The 14,355-nt window shown below is 40.9% G+C and overlaps 2 protein-coding genes across 5 annotated transcripts in view; one reads left to right on the top strand and one right to left on the bottom strand.

Annotated features, from left to right (window-relative positions):
• The window catches only part of PLD5 (phospholipase D family member 5), a 423,767-nt gene that overhangs the window by 44,463 nt on the left and 364,949 nt on the right, over positions 1-14,355 (bottom strand). The window lies entirely within an intron of this gene.
• LOC147572730 (uncharacterized) lies at positions 9,082-10,050 on the top strand (the record flags this gene model as incomplete). The annotated part of the gene is made up of 1 exon (XM_086694553.1): positions 9,082-10,050. A coding segment is annotated over one exon (969 nt), but the record flags the coding sequence as incomplete, so codon positions are not given.

A 14,355-nucleotide genomic window follows, 5' to 3' on the forward strand; every position in this document is an offset into this window, starting at 1 on the left:
TAGGTTAACAATTGTTAGTTACTCTTACTAACACTGCACAAGCCTCAGGAGGAACACCCCAATACACCCTTGCAACGAAGGGACCAGAGGGGAAAGGGAAGCTCAGGAGGGTAAGCAAAAACACTTGCCCCAAGTGAGAGACCTTATCAGCAAGAGATTGAGAATTTAAATTCAGGTTTCTGACCCTTGATCCAATACACCCAGGAACATAGCAGGACTGGCTTCATCTGAGTCTAGGATCACTTTGTAAGAGTTACAGATGATTTCCAATTTAGTCAATGAAAGTGACAAAGTAAAATCGGGGTCATAAAAGACAGCACAAAGACACATGCCCAGGGAGGGCAGTGCTAGGGACGCCTGGGCCCTTTAGAGACCTGAGTCTGACTCCCCTGCTATGTCTTCCTCTAGCTCCCCAGTGAGGACTCTACTCAGGATTACAGAAGACGTCACCTAGGACTCCCTAATACAGTATGTCATGGAGGTATTTCCCCGTTCATCTATACCCCCCTGGAGTTGTTCCACCAGCTCCAAAGTGACTACAGAATAGATGCACACACATTATTTAATCTGCTGATGGACTTGTCCCTCTTTTTTCTCTAGTGCAAAAAATAAAGCAATGGGTGTCCTTATACACATATCTTTGTGCACCTGTGGAAGTATTTCCCCAGTATAGATTCCTAGAATTGGATGGACAAGCAGAAGGACAATTAGAGGCTAAGAAAGTGGGAGGAGATGGGGCGCTTAGGTGGTTCAGTCACTTAAGCATTGGCTCAGGTCATGATCTCGCGGTTCATGAGCTCAAGTCCTGCATCAGGCTCCATGCTGGGCCTGCTGGGATTCTCTCTCTCTCCCCATCCCTCTCTGCCCCTTCCACATTTGCTCTCTCTCTCTCTCAAAACAAATAAATAAACTTTAAAAAAAAAAGTGGATGGAGATAGGGCAGGGTGGGTGTATCAGGCATGTGCAAAGGCACTGAGGCTGGTGGGGATACAATCAGAGCTGTGTGGCTAAAGCTGAACGAGCTAGGAGAGAACATGTATGTGTGTGAGCGTGTAGACATTTTTTGTTTAAATTTATTTATTTATTTGAGAGACAGAGAGAGAGAGAGCGTGCACATGAGCAGGGGAGGGGCAGAGAGGAGAGAGAGAGAATCCCAAGCAAATCCCAGAGAATTTTGCACTGCCAGCGTGGAGCCTGGTGCAGGGCTGTGAGACCTGTGAAACCATGACCTGAGGCCAAACCAAGAGCCAGAGGGAAGCTTAACGGACTGAGCCACCCAAGCGTGCCGAGATATTTTTTTCTGATGGCAGAGGGTAACACTGTAGGGACAGGGGTGGCAGATCCTCAGGGGCCTTTGAGCTGGGATAAATAGCTTGGCATTTATGCTGAAGATCCTGGGGAAGCAGGCAAGGAGGGTCGGGGTGTGAATTGAAAAGGGCCGTTTGGCTGTGCTGTGGAGACAGGAGACAGGGTGAGGGAGCTAGGGTACAATATTCAGCCCCAGGCCTTGGCGGTAGGAGGCAGAAAGGTTTACCTGTTCTTAGGTGTTTTCCAATCTCAGAGGCTTCAAAAAATTGTCTAGAGTAGCTGCTAATGATGGCTAATCTTGTGCCAGGTTGAGGACGAGCCCACCCAGCTGTTTGCCCACAGGGTCTCTGGAACATTCGGCTCTGCATCTGACCCTCACGCTCTTGTACCTTTTTGGGTTAGAGCAACACTGCCACCTTATCTTCTCCTGGGGAGCCTTTTGCATTTCACATTGTTCTAGTTCAGCAGGTATAATACCCAGGCTCTTTGTCTGGGGTGGCCGTCGGTCGGAGAATCCGAGATCTGCCTCCCGTGTGGGTAAGGAGCTGTCCTCAGGACCAGGGCCTCCCTGACATGCTTCTTCGTCTGCCAGACTCAGGCAAGGTTAGTGCACATCCAGGGGGCCCAAATTCTCTGGTGGGGTTTGGCTCATAAAGTCAGCCTTGCCCCTCCGGGTTCAAGACATCAATTTCCTGCCCATCTTCATCCCCTGTAGCACTGCCTGCCCATCCCGCCAAGGCTGCCTGGAGAAGAAGGACTTGTGCTGTGTGTCAGGATGAGCTCCCCTCAGTATCTGCAGGATTGTGGCTGGTGACCCTCCCTGGTTTTAAATTCGGTGGAGGCCCATTTGCATCTTAATCCTGCAACTTGCTTGTTGACTAGCCTTGGGCAAATTACTTAATTCTTTTTTTTTTTTTTAATTTTTTTTCAACATTTATTTATTTTTGGGACAGAGAGAGACAGAGCATGAACAGGGGAGGGGCAGAGAGAGAGGGAGACACACAATCGGAAACAGGCTCCAGGCTCTGAGCCATCAGCCCAGAGCCCGACGCGGGGCTCGAACTCACGGACCGCGAGAATCGTGACCTGGCTGAAGTCGGACGCTTAACCGACTGCGCCACCCAGGCGCCCCAAATCACTTAATTCTTAAATTTCAGTTTATTGTTCAATGAGGACAATATGGGTCTCCCAAGGTATGCAGTTAGAATAATATAATTTTGATAGCTAGTGTTGATGGAGTGCTTAGTTGGTGTGTGTACTGGGTTGAATAGTGCTCCCTCCCCCCAAATTCATTTCCGCCCGGAACCTGTGAATGTGACCTTCTTGGGAAATGCGGTCTTTGCAGATGCAATCAAGATGAAGTCATACTGAATTATGGTGGGTCCTAAATCTAGTATGACTGGTGTCCTTATAAAAAAAGGAAAATTCAGGCAGACGCACAGGGGGAGGGCTATGTGAAGATGGAGATTGGAGTAACACACCTACAAGCCAAGGAACACAAAGCATTACCAGCAACAGCCAGAAGCTAGAAGGAGGTGAGGAAAGACTGTCCCCTAGAGCCTTCCGGGAGAGCGGGGCTCTGCCAACACCTTGATTTCGCACTTCTAGCCCCCAGAACTGCGACTGAATAAGTACGTTCCTGCTCTTGGAAGCCACCAAGTTTGTGGCTAGTTGTTATGGAAGCTCTAGGAAACATACACTGTGCCTCATCGGCTTTCCTCCTGGAAGTGGGTCAGGTAGATAGTGTCCATCCCCATTTTACAAGGGGGAAACTAAGCTTGGATGATTTGCTCCCTGGGAGATGACACAGCTGATATTTCAACTCGGAAGGCTGCATGCCTGACCACTATGATAATACCCCACTTAGCACCTGGCTAGAATACAGTCCACCGTACCTCCTGCTATCAGTTCCGTGAAGCCTTTTCTGGCCAACCCATTGCCTGCTTTGTCTAGTACTATACCTGTTGCCTATTTCTGATGTGGCATGTCTTACACTGTATCATAATTAAAACAAATTATGTGTCTGTTTTTCCTAAGTGACTCTACAGTCTCTGAAGAGACTACGTCAGGTTCATAGTTTGTTTGTTTTTTTTCCAGTGCTGGATTATAAGACTTGCCTAGAAAATGTTCGTTGAATGAATGCCTGCCCTTGGAAATGAATAAATGGTGGTCAGAGATGAAAACAAGTTCCCTTCTGAATCCAGGAGCCCAAGCTCCAGGTTAGCCCAATGCCTTCTGATCCTGAGTACATGAATTTAATAAGAATCTCTCTTCTGGTACCGAAGGAGCAGAAAACCTGGCGATGGCCACACCCAGAGACCCGCCCAGAAGATTTTCACAAGCATGGTGAAAATACATGGTGATACTGAGTGGTCAGTATCAGTGGCACGCCTTACATTGGTCAGTGAACTAACTGTCCTCTAGACATGCTTCCTGCACCTACCAACATGGGACACAGACACCAACATGAGCTTGTCTTTTGAATGCAGACTGCCTTAAACAGGTGCACACTATCCAAGTCCCAGTGGAGTCTAAGACAGAATACCACTGAAAGTAGAAATCTAGGGGATCATTTGATTTTTCACCCAAAGGGGAACTCATTGATCATTATTCTTTTTACTATGTTTGGATCTCATTGGTGTCCTTTGGTTTTCCCACCTCAGGCCTTCAGTGTTTTCAGGTTACTTGTTCACACATGGCAAACATGTATTTTTGGAGACCTCTGACCAAAGGCTGAATAAGAATGCCATGCTTCCCTGTCCACCTCTTTACTCAGGAATACACATCTGCTAGTCTTCCAGTGGAAGTTATGCCCCTTTGTTGTGGTTGGGGGCAGATTAAAGCAAACAGTAGTTGTTGGGGAACAAAACCACATCCTCCCCACACCCTGTCATTCTCTACTGATTCTGTCCTGATATGTAGAATGATATTAAACGTAGTCACAACACTACTGTGAGCTTCCCATAATTGTGAAGAAAGACAACCACTTTTTAATGATACAACATGATGCATCTGGGTAAGTACTAATATAAAATTTGACATCTAGAAGGATGCCAGGATGGCAATTCTGATAACCTTTCCCTGCAAGTGAATGAGAGAGAGGTCTCTCAATATGACTTAATCATGACACATGACATCAAAACACATCATCTCCTGGAACGGGCTCTGAAGACAGACTAACTCCACCATGAGAAGGCACTTAACCTCATCTGTAAATGGACGTACATCAAAGGACCACTATGAAGAATAAATGGAACAAAATGCATGTAAAACACGCATCTCAGTGCCTGGCTCAAACAGTGTTAGCTTCCGTTTTACCAAGATCTAGCTTTCTTCTGCTTCTCCTGAGAAGGATGCTTCTACTATACTCTTGCTCTAAAAGGGGCACAAATTTGTTTGAATTAAACAAAAGAGGTGCCAAAATTCTTTATCCATGTACAATTTTACTTTAGCCACCAACAGATTCCAGACACTTTAGTCACAAGTGTGAGGGTAGGAAGTCACTCCTCAGACACCATTTGTGGTAGGTAGACTTGGTGCCAGAATGGTCACAACAGAATAGCTATTTCAGATGGATGAAATACGACATTTTCACTTGCTTCTCTGGGTCAGCCTTACTGGTCTTGAGCTTGATCCTTTATCAGATGATCGTGGGGTGGCAGGAGGACAGCACAGTGGCTGGAACAAATTGGTGTAAGCAAATAGTAAGGTGCCACTGGACAGAGCTGAAGAAGGACACCACAGGGAAAAGGAGTACACTGAAGTGAGACCGTGGGGTGATGTAAATGGCTGGTGAAGGATCTCCATGGGGGCAAGAGAATGACTAAGGGTTTAAGGCAGGACAGTGACAAAGTAGCACGGTTGTACCAGCTTTATGTGGACTTCTCCACTGAAGTCTCAAATCTGGACATGCAGGTCGTTTGTGAAAGCCTCCAGCCTTACATGAAGGTGGAGGGAACAGTGACCTTTGCCTGAACCTATGGAACTCAGTGCCCAGACCTTTGAGGCCAACTCCCCTTAGAAGTCACCCCACTGGGGAACCAGCTTGAGAGTAAAAATTTAAGGCTCCGGTCATTGGGTTTCTAGGGAATTTATAATTTTCAATAAATTAAAAAAATAATTTGTCCAATGTTTAAATGACCAACTAGATGTCAACAAAGAGGATGTACAGGAAACATACCTCCACAAAATGATGGCTGTATATGAAAAACCCACAGCTAACATCAAACTCAGTGGTGAAAAACTGAGAGGTTTTCCTCTAAGGTCAAGAACAAGGCAAGAATATATCCACTCTTGCCACTTTTATTCCACATAGTATTCGAAGCCCTAGCCATAGCATTTAGATAAGAAAAAGAAATAAAAGGCATCCATATTAGTAAAGAAGAGTTAACCTGTCATTATTTGCAGATGGTATGATACTATACATAGAAAGCCCTAAAGACTCCACCAAAAAGTTATAGAACTAATACATGAATTCAGTAAAGTTGTAGCATGCAAAATTAATACCAGAAATTGGTAGCATTTTTATGTTCTGACAAGAACGTAGCAGAAAAATAAATTCATAAAACAACACCATTTGCAAGTGCACCCAAAAGAATAAAATGCCTTAACCAAGGTGATGAAAGACCTGTAGTCTAAAAACTATAAAACATTGATGAAAGAAATTTAAGATGACACAAACAAATGGAAGGATACTCTATGCTTGTAGACTGGAAGAATTAATATTGTTAAAATGTCCATACTACCCAAAGCAATCTACAGACTCAATTCAATCTCTATCAAAATGCAAAGAGCATTTTTCACAGAACAAGAACAAGCAATACTAAAATTTGCATGGAACCCAAAAGACCCGAAATAGCCAAAGCAATCTTGAAAAAGAGGAACAAAGCTAGATGTTATCACAATCTCGTATTTTAAAATATACTACAAAGCTGTAGTAATCAAAACAGTGCTGGCACAAAAACAGACACAGAGATCAATGGAACACAATAGAGAGCCCAGAAAAAAACCCACACTCTTGTGGTCAATTAATGTATGAAAGAAGAGGCAAGAATATAAAATGGGGAAAAGGCAGTCTCTTCAATGACAGGTTCTGGGAAAACTGGAAAACTACATGCAAAAGAATGAAACTGGACCATTTTGTTTCACCATCCAGAAAAATAAACTCAAAATGCATTAAAAACCTAAATGTGAGACCTGAAACCATAAAACTCCTAGAAGAGAACACGGCCAATAATTTCTCTGACGTTTATTATAGCAACATGTCTCCTAAGGCAGGGAGAACAAAAGGAAAAATAAACTATTGGGACCTCATCAAAATAAAAAGACAGTGAAGGAAACCATCTACAATACAAAAAGACAAATTACTGAATGGGAGAAGATATTTGTAAATGATATATCTGACAAGGGGTTGGTATCCAAAATATATGAAGAAGTTATACAACTCAATACTAAGAAAACAAACAATCCAATTAAAAAATGGACAGAGGCATCTGGGTGGCTCAGTCAGTTGAGCATCAAACTCTTGATTTTGGCTCAGGTCATAATCTCACGGTTTGTGGGTTTGAGCCCTGCATCGGGCTCTGTGCTCACAGTGCAGAGCCTTCTTGGGATTCTCTGTCTCTCTTCCTCCCTTTTCGCCCCTCTCATGTGCTGTCTCTTTCTCAAAATAAATAAAATAAATTTAAAAAATAAAAATAAATAAAAAGTGGATAGAAGACCTGAATAGACATTTTTCCAAAGAAGATATAAAAATGGCCAACAGACACATGAAGAGATGCTCAACATCACTAATCATCATGGAAGTGAAAATCAAAAACACAAGAAGACATCACCTTACACCGGTCAGAATGGCTAAAATAAAATTAAAAAAAAAAAGATAAGAAAAGATAAATGTTGGTGAGGATGAGGGAAAAAAGGAACCCTCATGTATTATTGGTGGGAGTGAAAAATTGGTGCAGCCACCATGGGAAACAGTATGGAGGTTCCTCAAAAAATTAAAAATAGAACTACCATATGATCCAGTAATTCCACTACTTGGTACTTACCCACAGAAAGTGAAAACACTAATTTGAAAAGGTACAGACATCCCTGTTTATTGCAGCATTATTTATAATAGCTCAAATATACAAAAAACCTGTATCCATTGATAGATGAATGGAAAAGAAAGATGATATATACATATATATCATATATAGATATATGGTATCATATATAGATACCATATATAGGTATATATGTATATATAATGGAATAGTACACAGCCATAAAAGGGATGAGATTGGGTCATTTGAAACAACATGGATGGACTTAGAGGGTATTATGCTAAGTGAAATAAGTCAGGCGGAGAAAGACAAATACCATATGATCTCACTCATGTAAAATCCACAAAACAAAACAAATGAATAAGCCAACAAACAAAAAGCAGAATCAGATCTGTATAAACAGAACTGATGGTTGTCAGAGGGGAGGGGAGCTGGGGATCGTGCAAAGTGGGTGAAGGGAAGTGGGAGATACAGGCTTCCAGTTATGGAAAGACATAGGGAATATAGTCAATGGTATTGGGACAGCCGACAGCTACACTTGTGGTGAGCATAGCATAACACATAGAGAGGTTGAATCACTAGGTTGTATGTATACCTGAAACTAATGTAACATTGTGTGTCAACTGTACTCATTTTTTTAAAAAAAAAATACCAACTAGATGCCAGCTTTGGAAAACAAGTGTCACAGAGCTCTGTTAGTGCTACTTTATGAATGGGAATAAATGAAATGTTCTTTCAAAAAAATTTTTTTTAATGTTTATTTATTTTTGAGAGAGACAGACAGAGTGGGAGCAGGGGAGGGGCAGAGAGAGAGGGAGACACAGAATCTGAAGCAGGTTCCAGGCTTCATCCAACCTGTCAGCACAGAGCCCGAAGTGGGGCTTGAACCCACAAACCGTGAGATCATGACCTGAGCCGAAGTTGGATGCTTAACTGGCAACCACCCAGGTGCCCCAAAATGTCATTCTTTCTTAAGGAAAATGAATTTTATCAAATATCAAATTAATATATTTAAAAAATTAAAATAATGTAGAAGACTGGCATGTGGAAACATTCTGATAGTTCTATCATACATGGGACACTATTACTTTTCTGTTCAGCAAGAGTGTATGGTTGCTTTCCAGACCCATAGCAGTGGTCAAAATGTATGTGCTAGGCTAATTACATTCATGATCTGATTATATCTGTATCTATAGTTACATCCATGTCTATAAACAGATCCACATCCAGATCTACATCCACGTCCACAACCGGGTCTACAATTATATCTACGCTTCCATATTCATCTCCGACTACATCTCCATCTCCATCTACAACTACATCTACACCTACAACTACAACTACATCTACACCTACAACTACAACCACATCTACATCTACAACTACAACCACATCTACATCTACAACTACATCTATACCTAGAACTACATGTACATCTACAACTACATCTATACCTAGAACTACATGTACATCTACAACTACATCTACACCTAGAACTACATGTACACCTCCATCTACAACTACAACTACATCTACATCTCCCTTTCCATCTACAACTACATCTACACCTACACCTACAACTACATCTACATCTACATCTACAACTACAACTACAACTACATCTGCATCTACATCTATACCTAGAACTACATGTACACCTCCATCTACAACTACAACTACATCTACACCTCCATCTACAACTATAACTACATCTACATCTCCCTTTCCATCTACAACTACATCTACACCTACACCTACAACTACATCTACATCTACAACTACATCTACAACTACAACTACATCTACATCTACAACTACAACTACATCTACAACTACATCTACAACTACAACTACATCTACAACTACAACTACATCTACATCTACAACTACAACTACATCTACATCTGCATCTACATCTACACCTAGAACTACATGTACACCTCCATCTACAACTACAACTACATCTACACCTCCATCTACAACTATAACTACATCTACATCTCCCTTTCCATCTACAACTACATCTACACCTACACCTACATCTACAACTACATCTACAACTACAACTACAACTACATCTACATCTACAACTACATCTACAACTACAACCACATCTACATCTACAACTACATCTGCATCTACAACTACATCTACAACTACAACCACATCTACATCTACAACTACATCTGCATCTACAACTACATCTATACCTAGGACTACATGTACACCTCCATCTACAACTACATCTACACCCACACCTACAACTACAAATACATCTACATCTACAACTACATCTACAACTACAACTACATCTACATCTACACCTACAACTACAACTACATCTACATCTACAACTACATCTACAACTACATCTACATCTACAACTACAACTACATCTGCATCTCCCTTTCCATCTACAACTACACCTACAACTACACCTACACCTACACCTACAACTACATCTACATCTACAACTACATCTACAACTACAACTACATCTGCATCTACAACTACATCTACACCTAGAACTACATGTACACCTCCATCTACAACTACATCTACAACTACACCTACATCTACAACTACAACTACATCTACATCTACAACTACATCTACAACTACATCTACACCTACATCTACAACTACATCTACATCTACAACTACATCTACAACTACAACTACATCTGCATCTACAACTACATCTATACCTAGAACTACATGTACACCTCCATCTACAACTACAACTACATCTACACCTCCATTTACAACTATAACTACATCTACATCTCCCTTTCCATCTACAACTACATCTACACCTACACCTACAACTACATCTACATCTACAACTACATCTACAACTACAACTACATCTGCATCTACAACTACATCTACACCTAGAACTACATGTACACCTCCATCTACAACTACAACTACATCTACACCTCCATCTACAACTACAACTACATCTACACCTCCATCTACAACTATAACTACATCTACATCTCCCTCTCCATCTACAACTACATCTCCATCTACAACTACAACTACATCTCCCTCTCCATCTCCCTATCTTCTTCTGCCAGCCAAGCACCACGACAGGTCTGAGGCTACAGCAGAGAACAAGTTATACTTGGTCTCTATCCTCAGGGATCTTGGAGCACAGACTATAGCAGGGAATACAGACCAAACCATGAAGGTATGAACATTTGGTATTTTATGAGAGCAGTCCATGTTTTGAGGTGGATGTTCTTATTCAATGTTAGCGATAAAAGCACGGAGACCCTGGTCACTTTTCTAATATGTAGGAGAGCTCACCTGTGACCCAGTTTGTTCTGACTCCTTAGTCTGTTCTTTCCACTGCATCACCAGACTTAGGCTGTCTGCACCCCTATATCCTTGGGGAAACTTCCCTAGTACTTTCTTCCATTCAAAAGGAATTCTTTTGTTTAAAGAGGGGTTCACTTGCTCTACCAACCTCGGGACACTTCTGTCAAACTGAGTGTCTGGAGAGACAGGCTGGAGATCACCAACTAGAGGTGGTTCTAAATGTAATGTCAATACTTGAACAAAATCTGACTCTCGATGGAGGCATGGAAGGTGGAGGGCAAGAGGCTGTAATTGAAGCAGAGCATGTTTAGGTCAGGCTTGGAGTCTCACTGAAGTCAATGGACAGTGTTGTTTTCAAGACTCACTCCAGTTCTCCATGGAATATGACAGGTAGCTTGGCTGGATTCCCCTGGGAAATCCAGGATGATGAAAGCAGATGTTTCATGAAAGAAAAGCGAGAGCAAATCTTTGTCAAATGTTTGGGCTTACAGACCAGACAGAGTTGTATTAACATTATGGTTCTTTAACTCATGAGCTGTATGACTTTGGACTAGCTCATCAACCTCTTTATGCCCCTGAGAAAGATAATAGCAGCTCTTGACATCTGGAAGCCAGCATGGGACTGTCAGCTTGGCCTTGATGTTTTAAGGAGCTGGCCTGGTGCTCACAGCTGTGCCTTGGTGTTCTCCTGTTAAACATAAGCCATTTCTAGCACACTAACAACAAAACAAAACAAATGTTTTGTCTGGATACAGACAAAAACATGAGCACTGTCCAAACCATAAAAAGGACCAAAGATCCCCCCGTATGGTTTTAGCTTCACTGGATTCCCTCTCCCATATAGAGAAGATTTATTAAGACACCCAATCATAAAATTGCTCCTACTTCATGATACCATCCAATCTTGAGCAAATCCCTGCTTCCTAAAATCTTCCCCCAAATCACCTAAGCCTTAATCCCATAAGTCCTTTCTAAAACCTGCTTATTGAGACACCCCTTGTTTTGCCACAGTGTGTGCTCTCCCTTGTAACAAGCACCTTGCTCAACTTCAGCGTGCTTGCTGGTCTTTGGCTGGAGGGTAATGCCACCACCTTATTCTCATGACAACCACTTAAAAAGGTTGTTAAAGACAGACAGATCAGGGCAGCAGAGCACAGAGACCAGTACTCAATATGTATTGACTGTTGTTTTTCTATTTTAAATCATATTATAGAGGGAAGTGTTAGGTATTCCATATTGTTCCAGTTGTAACAGCAAGTTGCCTAGGTAGCAGATCAAGAGGTATTTAGGGGGAAGGAATGAATAAAGTCACTAATGGCTCTTGTGCAAAGGCATAAGGAAGGGCTGCATTTTGGGAAGGGGCTTCACCCATTAGAACCTAAGGTCCAATAATGCTCCTGAGACACTTTCAGTGTTGCTCTGACTTCTGGTCTCTGCATGTTTTATACACACACACACACACACACACACACACACACACACACACCATGTTTTGGAATGTACACCATTAAACATTTTAATTTGGTATCTGGTGAACTAATTATTTAAAAGCTAGTGGAAAAATTGGTTTCATATTTAGATCTTTAATCCATTTTGAGTTTATTTTTGTGTATGGTGTAAGAAAGCAGCCCATTTTCATTCTTTTTCATGTAACTGTCCAGTTTTTCCAGTGCCACTTATTGAAGAGAGTGTCTTTTCTACATTGCGTATTTTTGCTTCCTTTGCCATGGATTAAGTGACCGTATAATCATTGGTTTATTTCTGGGCTCTCTATTCTGTTCCATTGATCTATGTGTCCATTTTTATGCCAGTGCCACGCTGCTTTGATTACTACAGCTTGGTAGTATGATCTGGGATTGTGATAACTCCAATTTTGTTTTTCTTTTTTCTTTCTTTCTTTCTTTCTTTCTTTCTTTCTTTCTTTCTTTCTTTCTTTCTTTCTTTCTTTCTTTCTATTGTTTAAATCCAAGTTAGTTAACATACAGTGTAAAAATCATCTCAGGAGTAGAATTTAGTGATTCATCACTTACATATAACACTCAGGGTGCATCCCAGCAAATGCTCTCCTTAATGCCCAACACACATTTGGTCTATCGTCCCACCCAGCACCCCTCCAGCAACCCTCAGATTGTTCTCTGTATTTAAGAGTTTCTTATGGTTTGCCTCCCTCTCTTTTTTTGTCTTATTTTTCCTTCCCTTCCCCTATGTTCATCTGTTTTGTTTGTTAAATTCCACATATGAGTGAAATCATATATTTGTCTTTCTCTGAATGACTTATTTTGCTTAGCATAATACATTCTAATTCCATCCATGTTGTTGCAAATGGCAAGATTTAATTCTTTTTGATCACCAAATAATATTCCATTGTATACAGATATACACCACATCTTCTTTATCCATTCATCAGTCCATGGACATTTGGGTTCTTTCCATAATTTGGCTACTGTTGATAGTGCTGTTATAAATGTCGGGGTGCATGTGCCCCTTCGAATCAGCATTTTTATATCTTTTGGATAAATACCTAGTAGTGAAATTGTTGGGTTGTAGGGTTCTTCTTTTTCATGATTACTTTGGCTATTCAGGATCTTTTGTGTTTCATACAAGTTTTATATTATTTGTTCTTATTCTGTGAAAAATGTTGTTTGTATTTTGATAGGGATGGTATTATATCTGTAGATTGCTTTGGACAGTATGAACATTTTAGCAATATTGGTTCTTCCAATCCATGATCATGAAATATCTTCCATTTGTTTGTGTCCTTCAATTTCTTTCATGACCTAAATTTGAGACCTGAAACCATAAAACTCCTAGAAGAAAGCATAGGCAGTAATCTGTTTTACATTGGCAGTGGAAACATTTTTCTAGATATGTATCCTACAGGCAAGGGAGACGAAGGTAAAAATAAACTATTGGGACCTCTTCAAAAGAAAAAAAAATTTTTGGCCAGCAAAGCAAACCATCAAAAAACCAAAAAGAGCCCACTGAATGACAGAAGATATTTGCAAATGATATATCCAATAAGGGGTTAATACCCAATATACATAAGGAACTTATAATACAACTCAACACTAAAACAACCCAAATAATCCGATTAAAAAATGGGCAGAGGACCTGAACATTTTTCCATAGAGGACATATAAATGGCCAACATATACATGAAATGATGTTCAATGTCACTAATCATCAGGGAAATGCAAATCAAAAGTACGAGATATCACCTTACACCTGTCAGAATGGCTAAAATCAAAAACACAAGAAATAACACGTGTGGCTAGGATGTGGAGAAAAAGGAATCCTTGTGCACTGTTAGTGGGAATGAAAATTGGTGCAGCCACTGTGGAAAACAGTATGGAAGTTCCTCAAAAAATTAAAAATAGAACAACCATTTGATCCAGTAATTCCACTGCCGGGTATTTACCCAAAGAAAACAAAAACACTAATTTGAAAAGATACATACATTTCTATGTTTACTGCAGCACTGTTTACAGTAGCCAAGATATGGAAGTAACCCAAGTGTCCACTGATAGATGAATAAATAAACAAGATGCAGTATATATAAAAAATGGAATATTACTCAGCCCCCAAAAGAATGAGATCTGGACATTTGCAACAACATGGATGGATCTAGCAGGTTTAATGGCAAGGGAAGTAAGTAAGATAGAGAAAGACAAATACC

This window comes from Puma concolor, chromosome E4, assembly GCF_028749965.1.
Source record: "Puma concolor isolate L17-30 chromosome E4, mPumCon1.1.hap2, whole genome shotgun sequence".
In the NCBI taxonomy this organism is placed as follows: Eukaryota; Metazoa; Chordata; class Mammalia; order Carnivora; family Felidae; genus Puma; species Puma concolor.